This window comes from Zootoca vivipara, chromosome 8 (assembly GCF_965207765.1).
Source record: "Zootoca vivipara chromosome 8, rZooViv2.hap1.1, whole genome shotgun sequence".
Classification (NCBI taxonomy): Eukaryota; Metazoa; Chordata; class Lepidosauria; order Squamata; family Lacertidae; genus Zootoca; species Zootoca vivipara.
The window spans coordinates 55,421,329-55,445,235 of NC_142591.1; the positions used below are offsets into that span (position 1 = coordinate 55,421,329).

Consider the following 23,907-nt stretch of genomic DNA (forward strand, 5'->3'; position numbering starts at 1 on the left):
AGAGCGCCGGATCAAGGAGGTGGCCTGCCGAGTCGGCGCCGCTCAGCACTGCGCAGAGTGCTGGATCGAGGAGCCGATCTGCAGAGTTAGCGCCCAGCAGCGTGGCGCTGGATTGAGGAGGTACTCAGTCTCCTGCTCTCTCCCGTGTCCAGCACCGGCGCAGTTGGGCGCCGACCCAGCAGGCCGCCTCCGGGACCCAGCAGCAGCAACGCTGTCTTAAAATGTCTTAAATGTCTTAAAATGTGGGAAACACGGTACTAAGCTGTCATTGATCAAGATCAATATGAATAGCATCTCCCATTTCCTTTCTCTCACACACACACACACACCATTCACTCAAAAATTGGATAGAAACTTATAACAGCTGTGAGGAACATTTCACCCTCCAGATGTTGCTGAACTACAACTCCCATCTTTCCTGGCCATTGGCCATGCTTGCTGGGGCTGATGAGAGTTGTCATTCACAGCAACCAGAAAGCCAAAGGAACCTGGCTTATAGTCTCTGAGCTATTGCGGCACTAAAACTTAGTTTTTCAAGACTTAGGGTGCAATGAAGCCAAAGCTTTGCAAACTTAAATTTCCCCTGAAATCCAATGAATGAGTTCTTCACTCTGGACTGTATTTTTAATGCCTTGGTGATCAACCTTTCCAACATTCTTAAAGCCTAAATTGTCAGCTGCCAGAGTTTCCATAACCTCTAAGCATGCCTACCGTTGAGGCATCTTTTGTAGACTCTGTAATTAATTTCCTCATTACATGAAAGGCTTTAATGGCTGTCTAAAGCTGTCACAGCATATTAAGTAAACAGTGTTCATTTAAAATACTTAAGTGGGGCATTTATTGCACTTTAACAATGTTGAATGTAAATCTATATTAATACACTTATAAAACCAATAAGTGGAGGGCGCCATAATCTGCCTCTTGGGATTTATTGAAAAGTCTTTCCAGAATGGTGTGTATCACTGCCAATTTTCTTGGCAGTTCCTTGAAAAGACTGTCCAGATTCCTTTCAGGTGACTAGATTTGTGGGAATAACTTTTCAGGCATGAATGGAGGAGGCAGCAAATGGAAGTAAGGACCTGGGACAGGGACTTTTTAATTTCTTGCTCCAGGAACTTCAAGTTGGGGACTTATATTTGCCCACATGGAATGGACTTTCCACAATGAAAGCAGTAAGGAGTAAGGCAGAGCAGGAACTGAGGCTCCTGGCTTAAATTCCTTCCTAGAGGATTGTGGGGAACTAGATCGGTTTGCAGAAGGAAAAGGAAAGACTGTGATGTTGGCTCCACTGTTAGGAATACATTGAGGATGAAACTGTACCCAGCATCAAGTCTTGTTTCCAAAGGCTACTATTCTAATCCCTTCAGTTGTGGAGTCATCTCGGATCAAAGGCTTTGATGTTCCCTGATGACAAGCTGCTTTGGTTTTACTGGCTGAGTCATGTATATGCTGCTATAGCTCTAGTGGCACAAACCTTGGGTTGTATCATGGTTGCAAAAATTGGTCTACATGACCAGGATGCTGAGAGGGGTTTTTTGTCAGGACTGCAGGGGATAAAAGGTGTTAACTGGTGCTACAGTCCTAATAATTATCTGACACACCCAGCTGATGCTATTTGTATTTTTTTAAAAGAACAAAACACTAGAATAATTCATGCTAAATTAGTAAAATAATTGAAGTAAGAGAAAAAATGCTAGCCTGCAAAAAATAGTAATCTGAGATTGCAATTGTTTACCCTAGATCCAGTCCAACAAGTGCTAAGGTAATGTGTGTGCATCCCCATAAAAATAAACTGCAGTCATGCAAATCTCTGTGACTAGAGCTAGTCTCCTATTCTATTTCTTGAACTGCTGTCTTCAAATATCTGAAGGGTTGTCACATGGAAGATGGAGCAAGCTTTATTTATGCTGCCCCAGAGGATAAGACCCAAACCAGTGAATGGGTACTTTCTACTGTAACCTTTAGAAAACCACCAGTAATGTGTACGTATTTGCCCTTTTACTTCATTGCCAAGACTATGTCAAATCTGTAAGAGGGGCTACTTTTGGATATGCCAGAGTTTTCCGTTCAGCTCATCTCAACACTTATTAAGCTGGATTGAGCTGTTACTGTGCTGTGATTCATAATCGATACTGGAAAATCCTCCAAGGAGCTTAAATTATATTCAGTCTCTATCAGCAGGTAGCTTGTATGGCAGACAACATATATTAAATACTTTTGCCTGGTGTTGGGCCACGGAGAGACTTCGGAGATTTCCTCAGTACCAATCATCCCTTTGCCTAGCCAATCCCTGTCTGAGCTGATGGAAGCGGTCTCAGACTTGGAAACAGCTCAGAGCTTTGTAGTCACCATGACAACCATTGGGCTATCTTAATATGCAACAGGCCCAGGATGTGCCAAGGCAGATTTGGTATTCTGTAACAAATAGGCAGTAGGTGAACCTACCTACCTGTGGGTGAGGCATATATTGATTATTATCATGGACTGGTTGTTGTTGTTTATTAGATTCATATACCACCCTTCATCATAAGATCTCAGGGCAGTTCCCAGAGTAAAATAGAGGATAGAAACATGAAAATAAGTAAAACAAAACAGCAAAACAATAACTCCCATTTCCACAGACACATTTAAAAGGCAGCAGAATATAAATCAGCCCAAGGCCTGATTGAAGAGGAACATTTTTTGCCTGGCCCCAGAAATATATAATGAAGGCGCCAGGCAAATCTCCCTGGGGAGAGCATCTCACAAATGGGGAGCCACTACAGAGAAGGCCCATTCTCATGTTATCTCCCTCCGGGCCTCACAAAGAAGTGCCTCAGATGATGAACGCAGTGTCCAGGACGGTTTATATGGGGTGAGGCAGTCCTTCAGGTCCTGGGCCATTTAAGTCTTCAAAACCAGCACTTTGAATTGGGCCTGGAAACTAATTGGCAGCCAGTGCAGTCAGGCTAGGATCGCTGTCTGGTGGATGTGGACATTACTGTGGCAGAGGGCGAATTTTTTTTTACACCAGTAAGTGCAACCACATCAGTGCTGAGCAGAAGAGTGGACTTGTATAAATATCAAGGAATTAAATTGTGGCCAAAGATCTGCATCACCCCTTTGGGTAACAGGAGAGAAATCAGTGGCAATTTTCTCAGGTGAAATCTGTTTCCCTGGGTCAGGTGTGGGGAACTTGTGGCCCTCCATATGTTGTTGACTTACAATTCCCATCAGCTCCAGCAAGCCCATGGCCAGTGGCAGAGATTATTGGAATGGTAGTTCAGCAACATCTGGTGGGCCAAAGGTTCCCTAGGTGGACATCATTACATTTCCCTTCCAAAACATTCCAAGCATTTTTCCTGCTTCAGGACTGTGTTTTGAAGCTTAGGGCATAACAGATGTTAAACAAGTGGGAGGGTTTTTTCATAATCCTGAAAGCTATGACTGGGTCAAAGAAATGAGGATGGTCAAGGATTTCTCTCAGCTGGCTGCCAGTGGGCAACAGGTGACTGGCTAGCTGTGTCTGTGAAGAAGAGCCATCAGGGTTAGTGATCAAATAACCCACAGCAGTAAAGGCAGGAAGCGAAGCTGATCTGTAGAATCACCTAAAGGAGAAGCACACAGCAATGACGGCAGGAAGCACTGGTGACTGATGCGGCTATCATTTGGGGAAGCTTCCTAACTTGAGAAAAAATGGTGGCTCAAAGAGACATGGTTAGGCATTACCCTCTAATACAAATCCCGCCCTGTCCCATCAATGATGATAAAGTGTGCGATCAGCCACACAGTACCTTGTTTTTAACCAGATCTCGTTAGTGCTTGTTAGTGCTGGAATCTTTTGCCTTGAGTCTAGGGTAAACCATATCATCCCTTGCTTTTAGTAATTTTCCGTTTCTGGTTATATCCATTTAGACTGCAGTCCTATACTCCCTTATTTGAAAGTCTACCCTGTGGGATGCAGAGGGACATAACGTCTGAGTAGACATGGAAAGCACTGCACGGTTTAATCTGTTTGGCATCTAGCACACCCATGTTTAAGTGAAACCCTCTGCAGTTGGCTGGGCTACATAGATAGGTGGTCAGTTCTAAACATAGCAAACTGTCTGTTGTAGTTAACTGATCTCTGTAGACCAAGCATATGCTTGTCCAGCAGTAGCCAATCCGACAGATTGCATGCCTAGGACTCTTCTTGTCTTCCTCTGTCACCACCCCAGGTCTGTATGTGATGTGTGTATGGCTTTGCTCCAGCTGCATATGGGATCAAATGGAGGACCCTGATATTGCAGGTCACCTGAATGGGCTTTTAACTTCCATTAGGAGCAATTAGCAGCTGTTCTTGATATTCTGTGATCTAGCAAGGAAAGCTGGACTTCAGCAGACATGGAAGTGCTCCAGATCTATTTCCACTCACAAATCATTGTTTTCAGTGCATGAAAAGTGCTGTTTTATGCAACAGCAGATCAAGCTTAACTACTTCTTTGTGGCTTTTTGGAAAACTTCCTTCTCGAGGACTGCATTATCTCTCTTCATTAGCCCATTGGGAAACTTGTAGTTTGTGGTAGATTAGCTGGGATGTTTTAAAGCCTGCACATTCATAAAAAATTAAAAGCAGTAATAATTTGCAGAGTGTGAGCCCAAAGGTCAGTTTTTCTAAGGGCTTCAGTCATATGCAATTTCCATTTAACCTGTCCACATAGTGCAGTAAGTAATAGGCAAAGAGAGAACATATAAATAAAGAAAAGAAGGGGCTTGTGCCTGCCCTTGAGAAGCTATGCAGACTCTGACTAGAGGAGAAGTTGCAAGGATGTGCTGCGATTGGTTGCACAGTGCATGGGATTGCAGAGAGAAATCTTAGTGCAACTTCTTGTTGCCCTGCACCAGTGTGTTTCTGAAAGGGAGTCTTCTGAGGGTTTCTTGGCTGTGTTATTGAGGGTGGTCAGTGAGTGGAAGACAGGAGTGCCTGGCGTGCTCTGGTCCATGGGGTCACGAAGAGTCGGACATGACTAAATGACTAAACAGCAGTGAGTGGAAATACGAGTTGAGTGTAATGGGAGACACTGGATGGAACAGTTTGGACACAGCTAGCATGGTGGGGTGTGGTATATGGAGCCACCATCCTATGGTGGGATCAGTTAATTGGGATGGTGTGGGGTAGGGCAGCAGAGAGGTTGAGGCTGCAGGGGCATACCAGTGACCACCATTGACTCCCATTCTTCCCCGTCACCACACCATCCAAGTGAGAAACAGAGGCGGCTTTTTTGCCCAGCTATTCCTAGTATAGTTTATCTGTATGGTTTATATATTTCCCATTGCAGCAATGGTGTGATTCATTTGCATTTTCACAGATTTACCTAGAGTGTAAGGTAATAGTTTGCAAGAATGCAAAAAGAAACTATGGACCACAAGGAAGGCATTGCCTGTTGTGCTTCTCATAATAAAAATGGAGGTTCAGAGAGATAAATTTGAGCAGCCTGTTCCTTGTCTTCCCCCCGCAGAAGTGGCAGTGCATCGAAGACGCGTCTGGCAAACTCCGCATTCACAAATGTAAAGCATCTAGTGACATCCTTGCTATCAGAAAGAGAACGCGAAGCATTCACTCCCGGGGATACAGCAGCAAAGAAAATGACTGCGACTGTGGAGAAGCTGATTACCGGAGCAGTAGGACTCAAAGCAGTAGGACTCAAAGAAAAAGAGCTTTTATGAGAAACCCCGGAATACAAAGTAGGTGACATTATATTGAAGGCTTTCAGAAAGGTCAGAGACTTTACTTTGCTGCAGGTTTAGGCACCACACACCTGGGGAAACAAATCCTGCAAGTTCACTGTGGACTGAAAATAATATATGCCACCAACTGTTTTCATGGTGACTATGGTCCTAGCTGCCCTGAAGTTCCCCCCATGTAGTTCTGGGCTGCTTCATCACTGTTCTCCTGTTCATTGCAACTCCACAAGATGAGATCTTACATGGAGCCCCAGACCGAGGGAGGTTGACAGTTTTGTGTTTCTTCCATTTGCGAATTATTGCACCAACTGTTGTCACCTTCTCTCCAAGCTGCTTGGCAATAGTCTTGTAGCCCAGTCCAGCCTTGTGCAGGTCTACAATCTTGTCCCTGACATCCTTGGACAGTTCTTTGGTCTTGGTCATGGTGGCTACTTTGAAATCTGCTGGATTGATTGCTTCTGTCGACAGGTGTCTTTTTTGTACAGGTACTGTAACGAGCTGGGATTACAAGCAAGACCTCTCCCTTACAGCAGGCGCTTCTAATCTCAGCTCATTACATACAGTGAAGATACCAGGTAGCCTGACATCTGGCTGGTTGATAGGGGATCAAATACTTATTTCACTCATTATAATGCACATCAATCTCTGACTTTTGTCTTCTGGGTTTCTGGGGGTTTTCCTGTTGTTATTCTGTCTCTCACAGCTACCATAAACCTACCATTAAAATTATGGACTGGTCATTTCTTCGTCAGAGGGCAAATGGGCAAATTTAGCAGGGGATCAAATACTTCCCCCCCCACTGTACATTTTTATAAAGGGTAGATGATCTAGTAAAGTATACCCAAGTAGATTTCTGTATTCTTGTCCTACTGAGCAGCTATTTCTCATCTAGATGTATCTATTTAATGAATGCATCCTTAATGCAAACTGCCTGCTGTCTGACACTTTTACAGGATAAAAAGCTATGCTTGTGAATGGCTTTCTGCTGGGCAGAAAACATCTAGAACAAACTATTTAGATCAACCTGGCGATGGCAATATTATCACTCAGCTCATCACTTTTTCCCAGCCCTAAATGCAGTTTAAATTGTTCAGCCATCTGTACGCAAATTATTTGTCCCTGTTGCACTTTAATGCATCCAGATTTCTGTTAAAGCGAAATTCCCAGCTAGCTAGTTTCCAACACATGTTTCTGCAGTGCCCTCCAGTGGACTCCAATGTGAACTACTTATCAAATTGAATCAAGTGCACATTTCTTATATTAGGGAGACAGACGGACAAGGTACTATTTCCAGTAATCTACAAAGTGGCAATTCACTATGTAACCAACCAGAAAACCTGTATTTTCCTACCAGGTGGAGTAGAGCATTTTGCAACATAGCTAGACTTGATTGGGGGGGGGCGGGCAAGGAAGCGGCAGAGGGGTGGTAAAATAAAAACCTCACCTGACCAGAACATCACAGGCCTTGCTCACAATTAGTGACATCCCTGTGAACGTCTCATAAATCAGAGAAAGATAACCTGTTGTCCTCTGAGTGTTGTTGAGCTCTACCGCCCCCCCCCTCCCATCATCCCTAACCATTGGCCATGCTGGCTGCAGCTAATGGGAGTTGGAGTCCAGCAACATCTGGTGGGGTTTCAGGTTTCCCATCGCTGTCTTAAAAGGACAATTTTTGTGCGAGATCATGCTAGTAAAGTTGCATTTCATATCCTCCCCGCTCCTAGGGACTTGCATTTCTTTTGTCTGACTCTGACAAATGGAACAGAATGAGAATGTAAATTAGGCTGTAGCAGTTCAGATTTTGGGTAGAGAAAATAACATCACCCTAATGCTTCTCTATTGAAATTAAAATCTCTCCAAGAATACTGTCACAGTCCATTGTACTGTGTAGAGCAGGCCTGGGCACAGGAATTTTTGAAAATTGCCTTGGGAGGGGTTTTTTTTGGTGTTTTTTTGTTTTTGTTTTTGTTTTGCCCTGGAAAGTTAGGTCCCATTTTATTTAAAGAAATGAAGTGTTCAGTGCAGGGCTAGGTAGGGTCGTGTCTGTTACATTGATTGTTTGGACCAAAGAGCTTTGTAGTGAAAATCATCATGAATGTACTATTCCCCTCTCCCCAGTTACTCTGCATCAGTCCCCGGGTCCTGGTTCCTTCCCCTCTTTAGAAAGAATGCACCGTGAGTAGTTATCTAATTGACACTTCTGTGTTCTTTTACCAATGTAGAATACAAACCGCGGTTTGTTCACACGCGCCAGACTCGTTCCCTGTCTGTGGAATTCGAAGGGGAAATATATGATATAAACCTGGAGGAGGAGGAGCTGCACATCCTCCAGCCCAAAAGCATCGTTAAGCGGCATGGAGGTTACAGTGAAGAGGAGGAGGGCCAATCAGAAGATACCGCTGGTGGAGACAAAGCGATGTTAGCCGATGGAACCAACGCAGTCGGCCAGCCAGACTCTGTCCGAGTGACTCATAAGTAAGAATGCTTTTGCCACAGCTGACTATGGTGAAGTCAGAGGAGCCAAGTAGATGAGCAGATACGCATTGGGATTGATGGATGGATAAGGGAGGTAGTGGATTAAGGGTAGTGAGGCTAGCAGCAGCCACTAGACTGGTGACTGGGAGTGGCCGCTGAGACCATATAACAATGGTCCTGAAAGACCTACATTGGCTCCCAGTACCTTTCTGAGCACAATTCAAAGTGTTGGTGCTGACCTTTAAAGCCCTAAACTGCCTCAGTCCAGTATACCTGAAGGAGCGTCTCCACCCCCAGCATTCAGCCCAGACACTGAGGTCCAGCTCCGAGGGCCTTCTGGCAGTTCCCTCATTGTGAGAAGTGAGTTTGCAGGGAACCAGGCAGAGGGCCTTCTTGATAGTGGCGCCTGTACTGTGGAATGCCCTCCCATCAGATGTCAAGGAAATAAACTTTTAGAAGATATCTGAAGGCAGCCCTGTTTAGGGAAGTTTTTAATGTTTGATGTTTTAACATGTTTTTAATATTCTGTTGGGAGCTGCCCAAAGTGGCTGGGGAAACCCAGCCAGATGGGTGGGGTATAAATCATCATCATCATCATTATAAAGGTAAGGGCAAGGAAGTTGTGATTAATGTGGAAACTAGTCTAATTATTATTTATTAAATCCTATACTACCCTTCATTCAAGGATCATTGAGGAGAGCATTCCTCAGACAGTGAGCCAACACAGAATAGGCCCATTCTCCAAACCTGTTGCCACACTCCAAACCTCTCAAGGAGGGGGGCGGGATTAAAACCTGCAGGAAGAAAAAGGTCTTTAGTAACTGGCAAACAAAGCCATGAAGGAAGGAGCCAGCTACACTTCACAGGGGAAGTTGTTCCATAATGTGCCTGTAGCCATTGAGGAGGCTCCAACCAAGTTGTGTCCTTCTGCCCTAGAGAGGAAGCAGAGCAAGTACTTGCCCACCTTGATTCTTACGAGATGCTGGAACTACCGTAGTAAAAGTAATTTATAGTGTTTTCTTTACTCTGTGGATTCAGAGGATTTAGGCTGCATTTACCCAAGATCTCTCTCCCCCAAACATCACCCCTATTTTCTTTTATCCATTTTTCCACTTAAAGGTGTTTTATTCTTCCGAATGACTCTATTCACTGTGAGAGGGAACTATACCAATCAGCCAGAGCCTGGAAAGACCACAAAGCCTACATTGACAAAGAGGTTTGAAGTCATTTTCCTTCATTAACCGTCTGTGCTGGTATCTTACCAAAACACAAATCTCACAAAACGTATCAGTGGGTGAAGGATCACAATCAGAACTGGGTGATTTAGGTTCAAATCTCTGCTTGGCCATAAACATGGGGTGGCTGTGTTTGGATATAATGCTGAACCACAGTTTAGTGCTAAACCACAGTTTAGCATTACATGAATGAGCCTTGCTCTTCTGAAATCTTCGCCCCCATGGCCGGCAACCATGAGAAAATCAGAAGCAAGTGCTTCTGTTTTCAAATAACCATGGTTAATGTGAACCTGGACAAACTGTGGTTAGTCTCACCTGTGGTTTTAAGGCAGAAATAGCTGGTGTGATGCCCTCCAGATGTTGGATTACAACTCCCATCATCCCTGACCATTAGCCATGCTGGCTGGGACTGATGGGAGGAGTGAGCCAACAAATTATGGAAAGTAGCATGTTGACTCCCCCTGGTTTAGAGAAACAAGCCATCTTTAAACCATGGTATATGATTCTGGCTCATGTCTCTAAACCACAGTTAAGATGAGCCACAATGTTTTCTGCTGCTTCAGAGAAGCGGACACGGAGCAACGGATTCAAACTACAAGAAAGAAAATTCCACCTAAACATTAGGAAGAACTTCCTGACAGTAAGAGCTGTTCGGCAGTGGAATTTGCTGCCAAGGAGTGTGGTGGAGTCTCCTTCTTTGGAGGTCTTTAAGCAGAGGCTTGACAGCCATCTGTCAGGAATGCTTTGATGGTGTTTCCTGCTTGGCAGGGGGTTGGACTGGATGGCCCTTGTGGTCTCTTCCAACTCTATGATTCTATGATTCTATGATTCTATGATTCTAATTCTAGGTTTGCACACAGCAGCAAGCTTTGTGACTCCTTCAGGGGAATGGGGAGAGGAATGTGTGTGAGGTTGACTTGGGCTCAGAAAACTAAACCCTAGTTTAGTATGATACTTGAATAATATCACTATGTGGACTTGAACAAATAATTATTTCTTGGTGTCAGTTCACCAAGTAGTAAAGTGGTAAAAAGCGGCTATCATTGTAGATGCAATGTGTGAGATTTATCAAAAGATGAATAAAAAAATAGTAAAATGACCATTGACAATACTCAGTGTCTGTTAGTAGCAATATTTTGCTGCACTGATAAGTATTGAATGAAATTCTTATTAAACCTGCAACTAACTTTGCAGATTGAGGCTCTCCAAGATAAAATTAAGAATTTAAGAGAAGTGAGAGGACATCTAAAAAGACGAAAACCTGAGGACTGTGACTGTAGCAAAAAAAGGTAAGGGCATTTCTTTTTCTCATCTGCATAATTCCAGGTGGAAAATCAATGTATATGGGGGAACAGATAAATAACTCCCAAGGTTTGATTTTCTGGTTAAAATGGGATAAAGCATAAAGACAGCAGTCATACATTTTTGCAAAACTTCAAGTATGTTTTCATCTGGTTCTGCTTGAAATGCTGCTGCTATGGAGTGCCACACAGAACAGTAATTTGCATTTCTGAAATAAATTTTAAATAAGTGATCCTACTGGAGTTATTGGAGCAAAATTTTGGACTATATCATATCTGAGTATTTTGTTTGGTTAAGATTAAGATTGTTTCATGGCCTTTGGGTAAAGAATACACTGAAATCTTTTACATTATATATAAAGATATAAAGAGTTTGAACATTTTTACCAACAGTTATATTTATTTACAAGCTAGTGGTGTAATCTCTGTACAAATATTTAAGGAATGAAATGAATAGCCAAACTCCCATTTTTAAGTGCTGGTTTTCCGCGAAACCTAATTTTGCCATAATATTTCCTTACAGCTATTACAATAAAGAAAAGGGGGTTAAAGGTCAAGAAAAGCTTAAGACAAGTCATCTTCATCCATTCAAGTAAGCCCCTCTTTCTTTCGAAGAAGCTATGTTTTTTTGTTTGTTAATATTATTTATATTTGTGTACATCAGGGGTGGCCAACTCCCAAGAGACTGCGATCTACTCACAGAGTTAAAAAGTGGCAATGATCTACCCCCCTTTTGGGGGTTCAGGTCAAAGTTGTTGAGTTTTTTCAGAGAGGAGGTAAATTGTTGAGCTTTTTTTAGGGGAGCCACAGTTGTTCAATGATCTATGAGTGATGTACTGCAGACATCCAGTGATCTACCAGTAGATCACGATCTACCTGTTGGACATGCCTGGTGTACATAGCTGTTTGGCTATAAGATTGCCTGTGCAAAGTCATTTTTAGCCATGTGGTACAGATATGTAATTTCTTGAGTACATTGCATATGAACTCCCACTTTGCACATCCCTGATACAAATAACTCTGGTGTGTGCCATCTGCCTGTAAATTAGTGCATGTAGCAAAAAAGTTTTAAGCATTACTCTCTGCCATATGAGTCACAGCTCAGGGAAGAGGATTTCAGCAGCAAGCACAGGTGGGAGGTGACCTTTAAAATCAGTCCTGTAACAATCCACTTTTTCCCTGCAGCTGCTAAGCATGTTGATTTGCTTATATGAGAACTCCAATCCATTGTAGGTGCTTATTAGGATTAAGCCTTGGTTTATGAAATATTCTTGCATCTGACTAGGGAAGCTGCCCAAGAAGTAGATGGTAAACTTCAGCCCTTCAAAGAAAACCGGAGGAGGAGGAAAGAAAGGAAAGGGAAAAAGCGACAGAAAAAAGGAGACGAATGCAGCCTTCCTGGACTCACTTGTTTTACGCATGATAACAACCACTGGCAGACTGCACCATTCTGGAACTGTGAGAACCACTTTCGTTTCTGGGGTTTGGGGTCGGTTTGAGCTCTTGCAGAGTTGGGAGATTTATATATACTCTTGTGTTTTTTGAATTATTTATTTTAAATACAACTGGAATTGTATTTAAATTGTATTTAAAATTGGATTTTAACGAGTTTAATATTTTTTAAAGGTTTTTTTCTAAAATTAATGCCAAAAATGAAATAGAAATTGGAATACAGGCACATTAAAATTTCTGATGAGGTTATGGGACAACAGGGATAACACTATAGTTGTTATTATAGGATTCTGGTGGCCTGGAGAATAGATACCACTTTCTGTCTTATCTGAATCATTCATTGAGCCCACCTGGGTGATAGCTTACTCCTCTTTTCAGTTGTTTACCTTACCTGTTTGCGTTCCGTAATTTGACCTGTTCACACATTATGAACCTGCCCAGTAGAATCGTTCCTGAATGGTTCTAGGTGTAGCCAGACCAATTCTCTGCTAACTTACTCAGATGTCCCACGGAGGACAGTGGTGCTTGTTCTCAAATAATTGTGCATGGAATTGCAGTCGTAGTCTTCAAGTACATGGTCTTCCCACACATGTATTGATAAAGAGAGAGCAGTATTAAAAAGGAGAAGCAACACCAGGTTGGGGGTGTGGGGGAAGAAGGGAAGTCTCCAACTGTTGAAGAATGGAAACCATATTCTTAAACTGAAAGCATAAAATGCAGTGTGCTTTGATCTAAAATCTTCCACAGGGGCAATAGATTATGGTGGCAATTTCCTCTAAAGAAAGCATTGCCTTTGAGGTTGTAAATATTCAAGAGTAAGAATTTGGGCTGTAGCCACTGAAAAACATCCTGTTAACACAAGTCTTCCGCCTGCTCTGCGATGGGACTTCCTCTCTCCACACATCACCATGTCCTGCCCCATCTCTCTTCTGGGGGAAAGAAAGTCCCATTGCATAGGCATAGGTCCTTGCACTAAGAGGTTGACTTCATTGGATACAATTTAATGTTTGTGTCGGTGTCAATGTTGCCTTCCCACCATCAACCGTAAACACATGTATAACTGGGTTGTTCACTATGTTACATACAGCCAACATTTCTTATTGTTAAAATAAGCTTTTTATTGGAGTGCCAGGATCACTTAAGCCAGGCATCCCCAAACTTCGGCCCTCCAGATGTTTCGGACTACAATTCCCATCTTCCCCAACCACTGGTCCTGTTAGCTAGGGATCATGGGAGTTGTAGGCCAAAACATCTGGAGGGCCGCAGTTTGGGGATGCCAGACAAGCGATTTATTTATTCCTGAATCCTGAATATTTATGAAAGAGGATATAATCCATGAAAAGTTTTTAAAATTACTTTAAATGTGGGATATTTTCTAACCGCAATTTTTTATTCAGGGTTAAAAGATGTGATCCAATGAAGCACTTTTTAGTCCCTTTGATTATAATGGGAGATATTTAAGCAAAGTGTTTCTCCCATTCTCCTTGAAACCAGTGGCCCTTAAAAATGCTTAATGTGGGTGGGGTCGTCTGTAAACTGCAGAGGCATTCTGTCATATATTTTTTCTTGCGCAAAAAGCATTTCTTCAAACCTTCAACTTCAGAACTTACATTTATGGTGGTGTGGTGCAGTTGTTGTTTTTTGAAAGAAAATGGTGAAAATGAATTTTAAATTCATGGTCCTGAACCAGAGATCTTGTGTGCAGCAGCAGCAGCAGCAGTGCAGAGTGCTCCCTATGAAGCAGATGGTTAGTATGTTAAGTGTAAAAGTTAAGTGGGAGATGCTTGGAATCTGTGCCTCCCACACAGATGAGCAGTGCTGCTGGAATTACCATTGGCTACCCAGGGCAAATGAGGTGCTGAAATACAGAACTGTATGTGTGCACTTCCAGGTGCTGGATGCAGTCAACTCGTTTCCTAAAACATTTTCCTTTAACGCATGAGAGACGGCATCCAGAGAGATGGTATGCACCTTGCACTATGCATAATTTTGTTGTTGGCATCTATCTGTCTCGGGAGAAATGGGAGGAGTGCGCCTTTGGGGGTGAAGTCAAGCTGTTGGAAGGTTGCAGCGCCTGCTGTGGTTGTAGAGACCAATACGGGAGAGATGTGTTTTGTTGCAGCTGGGGCAGATAAAGGCGTCTGGTTGGGTTGCTTCAGACGTACCATGGCATTTTCTTCTCTCTGCGCTCCTCCCAGCAGTCATTCCTCCTCTGGTCACTGCTAATTGCCTTTCCTGGATTGAATATGTGCTTCCTTGATGTTGATTAGGTTTTTTTTTCTTTCCCCAACAGTGGGATCATTTTGTGCTTGTACAAGCTCAAACAATAACACCTACTGGTGCTTACGAACACTAAATGAAACACACAACTTCCTCTTCTGTGAGTTTGCTACAGGATTCCTGGAGTATTTTGACATGAACACAGACCCCTACCAGGTAAATCTGTGTTTAATGTCTGCCCTTCCCATTACACTTCATTTAAGCTCCATCTTTGTTGTCTTTTCGACACCTCTTTAAAGGCCTTCAATTTTCAACAAGCCTTTTAAATGGAGATCCTTCTCCCAGTTTCCATCTGTAGTGGATTAAAAAATTGTTTTTATTGTTAATTACTTTGGGATGTTTCATGGGAAAGTGAAACTCTCCCAGCCCTACCTAGAGATGCTGGGGATTGAGCCTGGGACCTGCTGCATGCAAAGCTGCATGTTTTTATCACTGAGCTATGGTTGTTCCCTAAAGCTTGGCTTACATGTAAGCGTATAGACTTCGGTCATTTCAGTATTGCACCCTTTGCAGTTGCAGACACTCATACAATTTCTATCCCCCCTTGTCTAGCTGACAAATACAGTACACACTGTAGAAAGAGGCACCTTGAACCAGCTACACATACAGCTAATGGAGCTACGAAGCTGTCAAGGTTATAAGCAGTGCAATCCAAGACCTAAGGGGCTTGACACAGGTAATAACAAATGATGCTTAACTCTGGGTTGTTAATGTTGTTTTTGTCTCTGCACCCTTAATGACTACAAGGAATGGTTAAAGTGGCCTGTGAAACATCTAGAGAAATAATGATTTTAAGCATAATCGGAATGGGGTATTTACAATGCGTTTAGCCACTTAGACGTGATTTGCAGCTGAAGAATATATGACACCTCACTGTACACAGATATTACAGGAAAACTGCATAATTAAGTACAAAAGCAGGCAGAGTTAATTGCATTATTTACCATGCTGCATGTATATATGATTTCTTCTTTTTGTTAGCCTGACATCTCCCCTGCCCCCTCAATGCAAGGAGTCCGCCTGGGAAATGTGAAGCAATAATGAGAAAGGCATTGCCTTTGAACATTGCAAACATTGCAAACTTACTCCCTCTGGAAAGGTTTATTCTATGCAGCCTTGTGCTCAGATTCTTCTTTTCACTGTGCCAACTAACTGCTCTATTAGGACATGAAGTTTTGAGTCCTTAAAGGGTGTGTGTGTGTTCATTTTATGCATCTTCTCTGTTGTCACTCAAAATATTAGTAGAAACCAATCTTACAGCCCTCTCTTCACCAGGTATTCCCTTGGGCCTGGGAGAAGGCCTGAGGTCAGCATCTGCTTTTATATGTATTTGTCCAGTACATATATTGGGTTGACAATAGAACAAATGAGAATTTGTCCTGGGATTGAGCCCACTGAGAAAGTACATAGCTGTGTCCCCTGTGTTTAGCTCTCCAATTTCCCTGGAAAAATAAGGAATTCGATTACTCTTTTGTAATCTGAAGCCTGTACAGTGATTAGGGGTTGTGGGCCGTGTTCCAGGGAAATCTTCCTGTAAAATTTTGCAATAATAATAATAATTCCTGTTACCAATATGCGGTTCCTCGGGGTTCAGTTTAATCCTCTATGCTGTTTAACATCTACATGAAACAGCTGAGTGCGGTTATCTGGAGTTTTGGAGTATGTTGTCAGCAATATCCCAATGACACACAGCTCTACTTCTCCTTTACACCTGCAGGTAAGGCAGTGGACGTGCTGGACCGTTGTCTTGCCTCAGTAGTGGGCTGGATGAGAGCCAACAAACTGAAGCTCATCCAGTTACTAAGGCACAGTTAAGTGGGCAGTTTTCTAGGCTGGGTGGATGAGAGGTTGCCTGCCCTTGATGGGGTTACACTCCCTCTGAATGAGCAGGTATGTAGCTTGGGGATACTCCTGGATCCTTTGCTGTCACTTTGAGGCTCAGGTGGCCTCAGTGGCACAGAATGCCTTCCGTCAGCTCAGCTGTGCCCCTATCTGGACAGGGATAGCTTATGTCATCTATACACTGGTAACCTCTGGGTTACGTTATATGCAGGGTTGCTTCTGAAGACAGTTCAGACACTTCCGATGGTACAGAATTAAGCAGCTACGTTGCTCACCGGGGCAAGATAGTTTGAACTTGACAGTGGAATTTGCTCCCAAGGAGTGTGGTGGAGTCTCCTTCTTTGGAGGTCTTTAAGCTTTGATGGTGTTTCCTGCTTGGCAGGGGGTTGGACTGGATGGCCCTTGTGGTCTCTTCCAACTCTATGATTCTATGAACATATTGCACCAATCCTGACCTAACTGCACTGGCTGCCAATTAGTTTCCAAGCCCAATTCAAAATATTGGTTTTGAACAAATAAAACATTAAATGGCTCAGGATCGCAATACCGCTCTCCATATGAACCCACCCAGACTCTGCAATTATCACCTGAGACACTTCTTTGTGTGCCTCCTCCACAAGAGGTCTGGAGGGTGGCAACATGAGAATGGGTTTTCTTCGGTGGCTTCCCATTTGTGGAATGCTCTCCCCAAGGATACATGTTTCTCTATAACCAGGCCTTTGGCTGATTAACATTCTATGGCCTTTTAAAGGTGTTTGTGGGAGTGGGTTATTGCTTTGTTATTGTTTTATTATGCATTTTGTGTTCTCATTTTGTATTTTTTTTTGTGAACCCCCTTTTATCTTCAGAAGAATGACGATATAAAAATTTAATTAATAAATTAATAATATGTAACATTTCCCTTTTCTTACAATTTGATCACTTTTTCGATTTATTTAGTACACTCCTTACCAGGTATCTTTGTTGGACTGTCGCTTTACCTAATTATAACACTATAAATTTCTTTTTAGGAGGTAGTTGCTGTGCATGGATAGCTACATTATGAATGATTTTTACCAAATCTAAACACTAACAAAAGTTACTCTTGTATTTTCCTATATCAGGAAATAAAGATGGAGGAAGCTATGATCCACACAGGTATCCACACTTTATTATTCTCCTCAGCAGCTTCTTTCCAAATAATTGCATGACCTGGTCCATTCCGACTAATGCCTGTATCCTGCACATTGCGTAGCTTTTGCTGCATGCAAGCGCTAATGATGTTCTGCACCTGGCTACTGGTTTTTACATCTTCCATTTTACATTTAACTTTGCTCACATTGAGACTTCATGCGGCACATTTTACATTAGTCCTCCTTTAGGAAATTCACTCATCATCCTTGTATGGGGGGGAGTGGAAGGCAAGGCATAGTTCTCTGGAAGTATTGTATGTTGTTTCATGTGACAATAGCATCACTTGTGTTCATTGATGCACATGGGGGAAATGAGACTGCACCCACTGGCCCCACAACATCTACATGTTCAGCAAATGTATGGAAGGCATTTCATGCATGCACAGCCGTATGTGCAGAAGGCTTCTTCGTGCAATGAGGAACCTTGGGACAAGGGAGTCTCACCTAAGCATAAGTGTCAGGCCCAGAGTTGGCATGGTCAGGTAAATGCTGGGGCCACCAGCGATGGCAGAAGTTGCTGGCGTCACTTTACATCATTAAGCAAATTGCATACAGCCACTCACCACTTTTGTCCCAAGAATACGGCACTTGAGTATATATATATATATAAAATAAAAAGGAACCCCTCTCTGCTGCCTGGCACACTTACTGGAGGACACCCCAGGGTGGTATGGAGGTCAGTGACCACCAGAATATTTCAAGGGCCCTGGCCTAGAGGACCCCTTGCCCTTCCTCCTACCTGTCATCAGCCTTGTGCATGAATGTTGAACACATGGACACCAAGGGCACAGCCAGTGGGTGCAATCTTGCTCCCTCTCAAGTCATTCAGTTTATACAAAGGGGAGTTCATTCAAATCTTTTGTCACTTTTTTATCTATGCCATTCAAATCTTGATTGCTTATAATGACTGAACTGGAAGTAGAAGAGAAAAAGCAAAGTGGGATTCAAAAGCGATGTTTGTTGATCCAACAAGTTTTGGATATCATAGGGTAAGAAAAGAAGAAGGACATCTAAATGTTGAATCTTTGCTTCTCTAAATTTCCATGAAGACAATATGGTCTAAATACATTGGATCAATATTTTATCTCTTTCGATTATGCCCGTTACTTTTTGCTTCTACTTGCCATTCTTTCTTGAGGTTCCCATTTCTGATGCCTTTTTCAATGATGGAAGCATTTTTGTTGCTGTTATAGGTTGGTCTTTTCAGAATGTTTCATTATAAATACGCTTATCTTCTTGCTATCGTCAGCAGCAACGAAGCTGATACGGCAATTAAAAATACTTAGCTCTGCATGTCATATCCCATACAATTGCATAATTGTTGACTTTTAACTCACCATATGAATTGGTCTTTTGTAAAGTTATGAGTATGTAGGTACTGGCTTTCAAGATTTGGACCTCGATCAGGATGTTCAGACACTTAGGGCATTTTCACAAGTGACATGAAAAATGTGTTTTTGCATTTCCTGAATCTGTAACCCAAGTTGCATTGTCACGTATGTAATCTGAAAGCACCTCATACCGTAGCATTGTTGAAGCCATGGAGATTTGGACATGATCAGAGCCTGGCTAGAAGACCTATTGGGCAATATGTACTTGAGTGAATCTTCAGAGATGAGGAACCTTGAGAATACTCAAGACTGTTAGAAAAACTTCAGGGAGACATTGGGCCTTATTACATTTGAACCAAATCAGTAAACTTGAACAATTATTTTCTGTGCTACTTGGAGTGATCCACTTGTACAAGAATTTGTCTAAATTTCTACAGCTTAAATGCCACTCAGAGCATCAAAGTCAGAGGTTAGGAACCTGTGACTCTGCAGAAGTTGCTGGACTACAACAAATTCCCACCTTGTACCCCATTTTTCCTCTGGTAGTGTACATTGCCCCCACCCCGACCCTACTGACAACTCTGAATTAGAGTGCAAGATACCGTAGTGACTGGCCCACAGTCATCCAATGAGCTGAGTGGGGGGTTGTTGAACCTGGATCTCCCCAGCCCTGGCCTGACTCTTAACCATTACACCACATTTGGTCAAATCCTGTACCATTTTTTCTCATAATGTAGTAGGTAGCTATATATACCAAATCCCCATGTGTTTAGAATTAAGGGCAGGTAGTTCAGGTCAAAAGTGTGCATCTTAATATGTATGGGGTAGAGTAAAAGATGGCAACAGAAGAGACCTTTGGTGCATGGATACCTTACTCTTGTTCTTCAGTAGCCTCTCATTGGCTGCATAGCCCTCATAATTCTGTAGTTGACTTTGCCATTATTGTATAGGACAAACATTTGTTTCCCTTTTGTTATGTTTATGTTGATTCCCTGGGTATCCTCAATGAAGTGTTCTCAGTAATATTTCTACTTGTGATATACTAGAAGCACCAGTGTTTTCTTATATTGCATTATAGCACCCCCCCCCTTTTCTGATACCACATCGATGCTACCTTTTTAAAGATGAAAATGTACAGTAACTTGGCTATGCACAGCAGTTTAGTAACAGTACCGGTAGTAGGTCATGAAGCATCTTATTGGAACCACAATGTCGTCATAAGTATTTTACTTCATTGCTTTCATTATTATTATTGATAGACTTGGAAAACAAGCAAGGTTCACTGATCCCATATGCACACATTGGATGGTATTCAATGCTGGTCCTACTCAGAGTAGACCCACTGAAGATAGTAAACATAACTTGAATTCATTAATTTCAGTGAGTCTGCTGTCCATAGAACTTAGCTGAATACCACTCCTGCTTTGATCGTGGACTGCTTCTGACTCCTTTTCTCAGTTATTGCTACTTGGATCAAAGTGCCTTTTCCCCATCTATAAGTAAATAATGGGATATTTCACTGTGGGTGTCCCCACACTTCCTTTAAAAGAAAAAAATGTGTGATCTTTATCTTTTTCCATAACCAATCGACATGCTGCAATTATGAAAAAAAGGAGCTACTGAACTGAGACAGGGCAGTGGTAGCAAACACAATCGATACTGAACTTTAGTCTAACAACAGTTTCATTTCTTCTCTTTTAGCAGAGGACAGTTATGGCATGGATGGGAAGGCTAAGTTGCCAATCTTCATGGAAAATGTCAACTGGCAAGGACTGGAAGATTTGTACAGTGTGAATGAAAGTTTATATGAAGCCAGAAATGACTACAGACTTAGTCCTAACGACTGGACAAATTACTTGAAGGATGTAGATAGAATCTTTGCACTGCTGAACAGTTACTCTGAGCAAAATGGAAGAGCAAAGACTCAGGCTACTTATGCCAGTGGGTACTTGGATGAATCATCCACACCATTTGCCTTGCTAGAAATGAGCTCTGCTGAATCAGATGAAGGTTCAAGTTGGTTGACAGCCCAAGAGGCCCAGCCTATTATGCCAACAGATTTGGGGGCACTGCCTTTGAGCGCTATTATGTTAAGCCAGGAGAGCAAACCTGAATTAAGCAATGATATTCCTGCAAACGTGAGTCCAAACCTACCACACTGGAATAGTCACCAAGCCAACGTGTGGCTGGAGACCAAAGAACCAGTTCGTATTGAAATGGATTTCAGTGGGAATGACTTGACAGAGCTTGAGTCTAGCCATAGCTTCACCTTACAACCCAGTAACATTCTTCAGAAAGACTCAGCCCAAGACAGTGACTCTGCAGAAGATATTTTTGAAGAGCAGATCTATCTTCCCATGAATGCAGGGGCAATCCACCAGTTCATCATGGAGCATAAAACTGAGAGGGCGTTGAAAAAAAGGGAACATTTTCCAAATTCTGCACAGCGTCTAAGTGTAGAAGGCAGTGCCTCATCTCCACTCTCCTCAGATTAGATTGTGGTAAACCACACATTCTTTCTTCTTTATTAATTAGTTGGCAAATAGTAGTAGTTATGATAACTGACATTCCAAATTTTGCTACTGTTAACTTTTTTTAGCAAAATGAACCATGATATGTGCTCTGCATACACATACACGAACTCTTAAAAGTGTAACTGAAGGAGCCAGAGTTCCAGTGTTAAAAAGAAAGTCACATTGCAGTGATACCCTGATTTTATGCAGTATAAAGGCATCTGCAAATTAGTCTTTTGAGTCATTTGTCTTCTTGTTCCCCAAATGGCTCACCACAAATGAATGTTTCTGTCCACTTAAGCTCCCTGAATCATTTTTTTAAATTAACCACTGAAATTTCATACTGATAAGAGTAAAATTATATTGCACTTTTATAATCTGTGTGCCATAGCCTTTATTAATCTGGTACATGCTCTTAGTTTTGCTAAATAGTGTGTAATTGCAACAAAATAAAGTAGGCTGGTAGCAAAAGCAATATGCAGCATGGATTATGAAAACCAATTATCTGAACATTGAGCAGAAAGCAATGTTTGCTTTTAAGCCTCTATGCTCAAATTGATTTTATGGTAATTTTTCTCAGAAAGATGCAGCTAACAAAAGATGTAATAGAGAAGGTGTTATATTTTCAGATTTCAATGTACAGTGGTACCTCGGTTTATGAACACAATTGGTTCCGGAAGTCTGTTCATAAACTGAAGCGTTCATAAACTGAAGCGAACTTTCCCATTGAAAGTAATGGAAAGTGGATTAATCCGTTCCATACGGTCCGCGGAGTAACCGTTCATAAACTGAAGCGAACTTTTCCATTGAAAGTAATGGAAAGTGGATTAATCCGTTCCAGACGGGTCCGCGAAGTACTTAAACTGAAGCGTTCATAAACTGAAACATGGGTGTAATTGGTTCCGGAAGTCTGTTCATAAACTGAAGCGTTCATAAACTGAAGCGAACTTTCCCATTAAAAGTAATGGAAAGTGAATTAATCCGTTCCAGATGGGTCCGCGGCGTTCATAAACCGAAAATTCATAAACCGAGGTGTTCATAAACCGAGGTTCCACTGTATAAGGAAACTAATAAGTAATTACCGTTTTCAAATTTTCGATTTCTTTTGCTTGAAAGGAAACTTAATTTTCATTAGGCAAAGACAAGCCTTGATGTGCTCGGAAACTACTCAGATAAGTTTTAGAGTTTAGAACAGGGGAGGCTAATCTGTGGTCTGTCATATGTTACTGGACTCCAACTCTCATCAGTCCCAGCCAACATGGCCAAGGGTCAGAGATGTTGTGTGGGGATGTCCGAATCTGGAGGGCCATGGGTCAAGCTACCTCTGTTTGTAACTGAACTCTCATCCAAAGAAGGGGTCTGGTGTATGTGCCTATACAAATATGCCATTAGCAGTGTTTCATACCAGCATGTCCAGTAAGCATTTTTTATGAAGGGTATAGTGGAGAGTCATTCAGATTTTTACTCATCCCAATGGGAGACTACACAATTGTGAGGCCTTCTCTCTATGTAGTCATATGAATGCTGGATTATAGCCATACATCTTAATGCAGAGGCTTCTCAAACACAGGAAATCTCCAAGGTGCATGTGGAATAGACAAGGGCTTCTCCAGTGACTTCAAAAAGACGGAAAGGCACCACCTCCCATACGACCCTCATTACTTAATGGGAATAGTGACGCTTGTACATGCAGATGGATTGGACTGCTTTAGAACAAAACAGTTGAATGAAAAAGTTGGTAACCATAGATTTAGAAGACGCGGAAGGTACGTAACTGCAGACAAACTCTTGAGTTTAAGTCCATTGCTTGATTTTGCCAAACATTTTTAGAGGTTCTTTTGAACCACAACATTTGAATTATAAAATAGAGCAAAGTGGTATTTCTGGGTTATTTGATCTATAGGAGAGTACATGTCATTATGTGTGGTAATGGAAATAGGGTTTAAAAACTATTTGTTTTAAATAACACAGGTTAAAACTGACAATTGCGTGTCCCCGGTGCTCAGTAGGCTTTTTAAATAATTTTCAGGAAAAACTTGTGATGGACTCTGTATAGTTGTTGACATTAACTAGGTGTTTAATCATGTGTATGTCATGAGCGGAATGACCGAACAAACGTATTTATGGGCATGAATGATGCTGTTTGTATATAGAGTGTCCATTATTAGACTTTAAACTGTGTTCTTGTAAAATATATATATATATATATATTCTGCAATACTTTTATAGAACAATTCTGACTTCGGTGAAGTCTAGAAGCAATATTTCTTGAAATAAAGAGTTCCTGTACCTGTTTCATAGTAAAAATATATATATATGCGTAAAACCAAAGCTTCATAAGGCTAACGTAGCAAATTTTTCCATACTTTCAAACGTCAATTACTGAGGACAAAGTATTAATTAAGTAAACTTTACATGGGTGTTGAAGTAAGCTAATAGTATCCTTATAGTGAAGACTACTCACTATGCTCAGTTGTAAGTTGGACACTTTTACTGTATGTTTATACTATTACTGTGTAACTATTGCCCATAATTTGTAGTATTATGAAATCTCTGAGAACATCTTCTGATGACAAGGTAGATTCGGAATTGGGATTCCAGCT

General features: G+C 41.9%; 1 protein-coding gene across 8 annotated transcripts in view; it reads left to right on the plus strand.

Moving 5' to 3' along the window:
- Window positions 1–23,598, plus strand: part of SULF1 (sulfatase 1) — a 98,101-nt gene extending 74,503 nt beyond the window's left edge. For 6 of the 8 annotated variants that reach the window (XM_060277756.2, XM_088675591.1, XM_060277757.2 and 3 more), the window contains 9 exons: window positions 5,478–5,703; window positions 7,926–8,178; window positions 9,298–9,394; window positions 10,608–10,702; window positions 11,238–11,306; window positions 12,000–12,172; window positions 14,460–14,602; window positions 14,999–15,122; window positions 20,493–23,598. In XM_060277756.2, coding sequence (XP_060133739.1) covers window positions 5,478–5,703; window positions 7,926–8,178; window positions 9,298–9,394; window positions 10,608–10,702; window positions 11,238–11,306; window positions 12,000–12,172; window positions 14,460–14,602; window positions 14,999–15,122; window positions 20,493–21,286 — 1,974 coding nt within the window. In that variant the 3' untranslated portion in view covers window positions 21,287–23,598. Of the gene's footprint in view, window positions 1–5,477; window positions 5,704–7,925; window positions 8,179–9,297; window positions 9,395–10,607; window positions 10,703–11,237; window positions 11,307–11,999; window positions 12,173–14,459; window positions 14,603–14,998; window positions 15,123–17,391; window positions 17,426–20,492 lie in introns of all 8 variants that reach the window. The other 2 variants (XM_060277762.2, XM_088675592.1) reach the window with 1 other exon arrangement.
- The last annotated feature ends 309 nt before the right edge of the window (window positions 23,599–23,907 follow it).